The sequence below is a fragment of the Sinocyclocheilus rhinocerous genome, unplaced genomic scaffold (assembly GCF_001515625.1).
Source record: "Sinocyclocheilus rhinocerous isolate Xijiao unplaced genomic scaffold, SAMN03320098_v1.1 scaffold846, whole genome shotgun sequence".
Classification (NCBI taxonomy): Eukaryota; Metazoa; Chordata; class Actinopteri; order Cypriniformes; family Cyprinidae; genus Sinocyclocheilus; species Sinocyclocheilus rhinocerous.
In genome coordinates, this window is record NW_015661883.1 from 308928 (window position 1) to 313226 (window position 4299).

The following is a 4299-nucleotide window of genomic DNA, read 5'->3' on the forward strand; positions in this document are numbered from 1 at the left end:
GGAACATGGGCTGGAATTGGGAACCTGATGTAGCCTATTGTATTAATGTTGTCTCTGGTCTGTGAGCGTAAATGCGTTCAGGGGGCGTGGCTTTGGACGGCTATTGCAGGGAGGGTGGGACGTTCGCTTTCAGTGCTATCAGGCTAAAGTTAGCATTTTCCAAGATCTCCTATTGCACCTTTAAGTTTGTTCAAGAAGACCTACATTCACGGCGCAGACACTACCAAGCGTTTTTGCCGTCTTGTATTAAGTAATGGAGACATGGTGACATCTGTTGGTGAACAGAAGAATTACAATTATCTAGTGAGATGCTTGTTTTGGGAACAGACTGTCATTCGAGATTCACAACGTGACTTTATTTCCAAATAAATAGCATATGAAATTAATCATTTACAATATTGTTTACAAATAAAGAAAAGCCTATTAAATGCAGTTAGGCAGGTTTCTCGTTGCAGGATGGTTCGTCCTTTTGGATTGAAGTGGTCTTGGGATCTACAGAGGGTCCATCAGTCTGTGCATCCGTTTCTTTACTTCTCTCTCTACCAAATTCAATGATCAGTGGCTTTTCAAGCAGCTTGTAGCCATTTAAGAAGTCTAGAGCTGCTTGGGCACTTTTGACGTCTGTGAAACACAAAAAAATGACGTTAATCCAGATCTAAACTGTAGAAACGGTAAAATGGTGCCACTATTGTTATTATGTCCTGCGGCCCACGTTTGAGAACCCGTCATATTATATAACAGGCTGCAAAGTGAATTTAATCCCTAAATGGTGGTCTGTTATGGGGGATAATAATGCACAACTTTTGTAAAGTCTTTCTCTTACCAGAAAATGTAATGAAAGCTTGGCCCTTGAGTCGGCCAGTCAGCAAGCGGTACAGAATGGGCTGTGTGTCGTCTTTCTGAAACCTGGAAAAGAGAGAAACCAGCTGAGCCAGCGATGCCCGTGGACTCATGTTCTTCACACACAGCACCTACACACACAAGAGGGAGAGAGAAATGTATTCTGATGTCTAGAAACATCTTCACATATACTAGCATTCAGAAATTGGGGTCAGTAAGATCAAAAGTGAAAGTTAATACATTGTTATAAAAGATTTCCATTTCAAACAAATGCTGTTCTTTCTATTCATCAAAGAATTCTAAAGAAAATGTATCAGAGTTTCCGCAAAAATATTAGGCAGCACAACTGTTTACAACACTGATAATAAGAAATGTTTCTTGAACGCCAAATCACCATATCAGAGTGATTCCTGAAGGATCGTGTGACTGGAGTAATGGCTGCTGAAAATTCAGCTTTGCCATAACAGGAATAAATTACGTTTTTAAAACATATTAAAATAGAAAACAGTTATTTTGAATTGTAATAATATTTCACAATATTACTGTTTAACTGTATTTTTTATCAAATAAATGCAGCTTTGATGGGCATAAAAAAAAATCGACCCCAAACAGTTGTGTACGTATATGATATAACATGATATTATATAGCTCAACGTCTAAATATTGTATTATATTAACATATTATAAAGATATCTTACTAATGCATTTATGCAGTTATGTTGCTATTATCCACACTTACATTAGATGGCGTTCCTCTCTGGTAGTTCTTAAATCGTGGAATATTCCGGATACCCTCTTCAGTCTCCCGATTGTTCTTGATCTCTTCATCTGAAATTTCCTCTATCCTTCCACTTACTGTAACAGGCCCATCATGACCATGGACAGAAGCTGCACTTAGTGTGCCAATGGACTGGCTTAATGTCACTTTCATAGGTATAACACTATTTTCTTGAGACTGTGGTTGGTTGACAGTGTCTGACACAGAGCTTGGTTCTGAGCATATGTGCTGGTTTTTGGTTGGGCCGGAATCATGGACTGTGGGATATTGTGATTGGTCTGTTTTAGAGCTTGGTGATTCACACTGGATATTAGTGGCAATTTTTGGTTTTGGCAAACACTCTGAAATATCAAAAAAGTTTTTGTTCTGGTCTTCAAGAAAGTCTTTATAGAAATGGTCCATTGCGTTGGCGGCTGTCGCCCCCTGCTGGTTGACCGGTGACTCTGCGGATAGAAAAGACAGCAAAGCATCAAACAGGGACAAAAAAAGCATAAATGTAAAACTACGTAGTATTACTGTATTCTCTTAACCTCTATGGTAAAGGGCAGTGAGGAAGCTGCTGCGGTCACTGCCTTGAAAAAGAGCCTTTTCGATTTCCATCTCCCTACGGGAAAGTGGCCGACTGCTTGAGAAACGCTGCGGTCTGGACAGCAGCTCCGCATGCGCTGCCATTTTATCCCGGATGGCCTGCAGGCGCTCATTCCTGACCTCAGGTGCAATGCAAACCCCTCTGTCCTGAGAAAATTGTGAATTGGGTCATATTGCATTGGGCGACTTACAGCTGACATCCTCCCCCCTTCAGATTTCTCACAATGCTTACAATTCAAAATCTCTACATTTAAAACATGTCATGCGAAACCTGAGACCAAAATTAAGATGAGTGTAATCAGACCTTCCAAGAGCTTTCTGGTTGATTCCTGCATCTCCACAGCTCTATTTCAGCATCTGTAAGACCCAGCTCTCTCAGAGTGGCCAGTTCCTGATCCCCGCCCTGCAAGGCCTGGAACTGGGACAGACTCCTCACACCAGCTGCCTGTTCCCCAAAAGGCTTGTATACTGCTGCTGGAGCAAAGCATTTCTTCTTAGCGATACACCTTTAACAAATAAATATGAAAATGTGTGAATATTATACACACAGACACACACACACACACACACATATATATATATATATATATATAATTCAAATAGGCATTATAATCATTTAAATATATTTATCAACAAACACCAACCAGTTTATAAAAAAAAAAAAAAAACATAATTCAGTAAATAACCGACACAGATGGCAAACACCAACATCCAACCCAACTTACTGCTATATATGTGCACACCAGATTAAACATTTTCCCATCAAAATTCTTAGTAATATTTAACTGACCGGTCAATGTTTACATCTGTATCTAGTTGCTGTAGCAGCAGATTGTGTAGTTGTCTTTGGCCCTCTGTCTCTTGTTCTTCAGGGATGGGCACATCATCACAGGCATGACGAGTAATCCTGAAAATCACAAAACACATTTCTATCAACTGTTTTTCACCTTTTCATCCCAAATACAACAAACTTTAAATTCTCCCCACCCCAAATGCATCCAGCTGTTTTATTTATTTTTGTTAATTCTGGTTATTCTAGTTTTTTTAGGCGGCATAAATTAAAGACGGCACATCCATGACACTAGCATGATTTGTAAATACAATTTAAGTGATACATTTGAATACAATTTGTCATTTTTATTTTCTTGCAATCATTGCACTCCTGTGTTCGTGCGGTCTAGTAAATGAGCAGCTGAAAATGAACATGTCCAGTTGCTTTATTATTCACTTTAAGAAATTCAATATTTCCTTAATTTTTCACTCTTTGCAGTTAATGGTCCTACACATATTCTATAGAGTTATTATATTATTATATGTGCAGTTTTAATGTTTTTTTCCATTAAAAACATTAAAAAAAACATTAAAACTGCACATATAATAACTCTATATACACACAATAAAATACACGTTTAAATGGAATGTAGCATCTCACATGCAGGAAACTTGTTTTTTCTTAAGCCAGCAATTTTACATTAAATCATTACGTGCATGTAGAAATGAGAAAACGACAGGCATTGCGCAAATGTGAGCGTTTGTATCACAATCAGCTTGCGATGCGACTAGCTTTATTGACACGAGAGACATCGGTTCTTTTTATATGCCACTAAAGGAATAAGTCTCCCCAAATCAGAATGCGGTCATCGTTTAATATGCAAGTAGTTTCAGATCAAAATCAAACATTAAAACAGCTTCCAATCCTCCCTTACCGCTGCATGTTTACATATAACAGCACTTCCTGTTTCAACAGGAATTAAGGTTCGTCTGAAAGGAGCTTCTTCTTCTTCTTCTTTTGTTTAATGGCGGTTGGCAAACCAGCTTAAGGTGCATTTCCGCCACCTACTGGGATGGAGTGTGAGGCCTCGATGAACGAATATATCATATACTACTAATAAAAAATAAAAAATAAACTAAATTCTTCTAATCAAATCTGTATCTCTCAGATATTTTAGAAGAAAATCATAAACCCTTAGATGTTTCTGTGCATTCTGAAATATATTCATAACTGAAATGTCATTGATTTCCATATCTCTTAGTTTTTCAACAAGTTGCTTTCTTTGTCTATTATATGCCTCACAATGTAAAAGCACATGTTC

At 38.0% G+C, this 4299-nt stretch overlaps 1 protein-coding gene across 2 annotated transcripts; it reads right to left on the minus strand.

Moving 5' to 3' along the window:
* Nucleotides 1–334: 334 nt before the first annotated feature.
* On the minus strand, nucleotides 335–4001 carry rbm41 (RNA binding motif protein 41). 2 transcript variants are annotated; one of them, XM_016536494.1, is made up of 7 exons: nucleotides 3913–4001; nucleotides 2997–3113; nucleotides 2511–2712; nucleotides 2149–2353; nucleotides 1580–2061; nucleotides 824–971; nucleotides 335–621 (listed from the first exon to the last, which is right to left on the minus strand). In XM_016536494.1, the coding sequence occupies exons 1-7, from the start codon at nucleotides 3918–3920 to the stop codon at nucleotides 434–436; spliced, it is 1350 nt and encodes a 449-aa protein (XP_016391980.1). In that variant the 5' UTR covers nucleotides 3921–4001; the 3' UTR covers nucleotides 335–433. The 2 variants fall into 2 exon arrangements, with proteins under 2 accessions (XP_016391980.1, XP_016391981.1); XM_016536495.1 differs by having other exon boundaries at nucleotides 3639–3924.
* Between the last annotated feature and the right edge of the window lie 298 nt (nucleotides 4002–4299).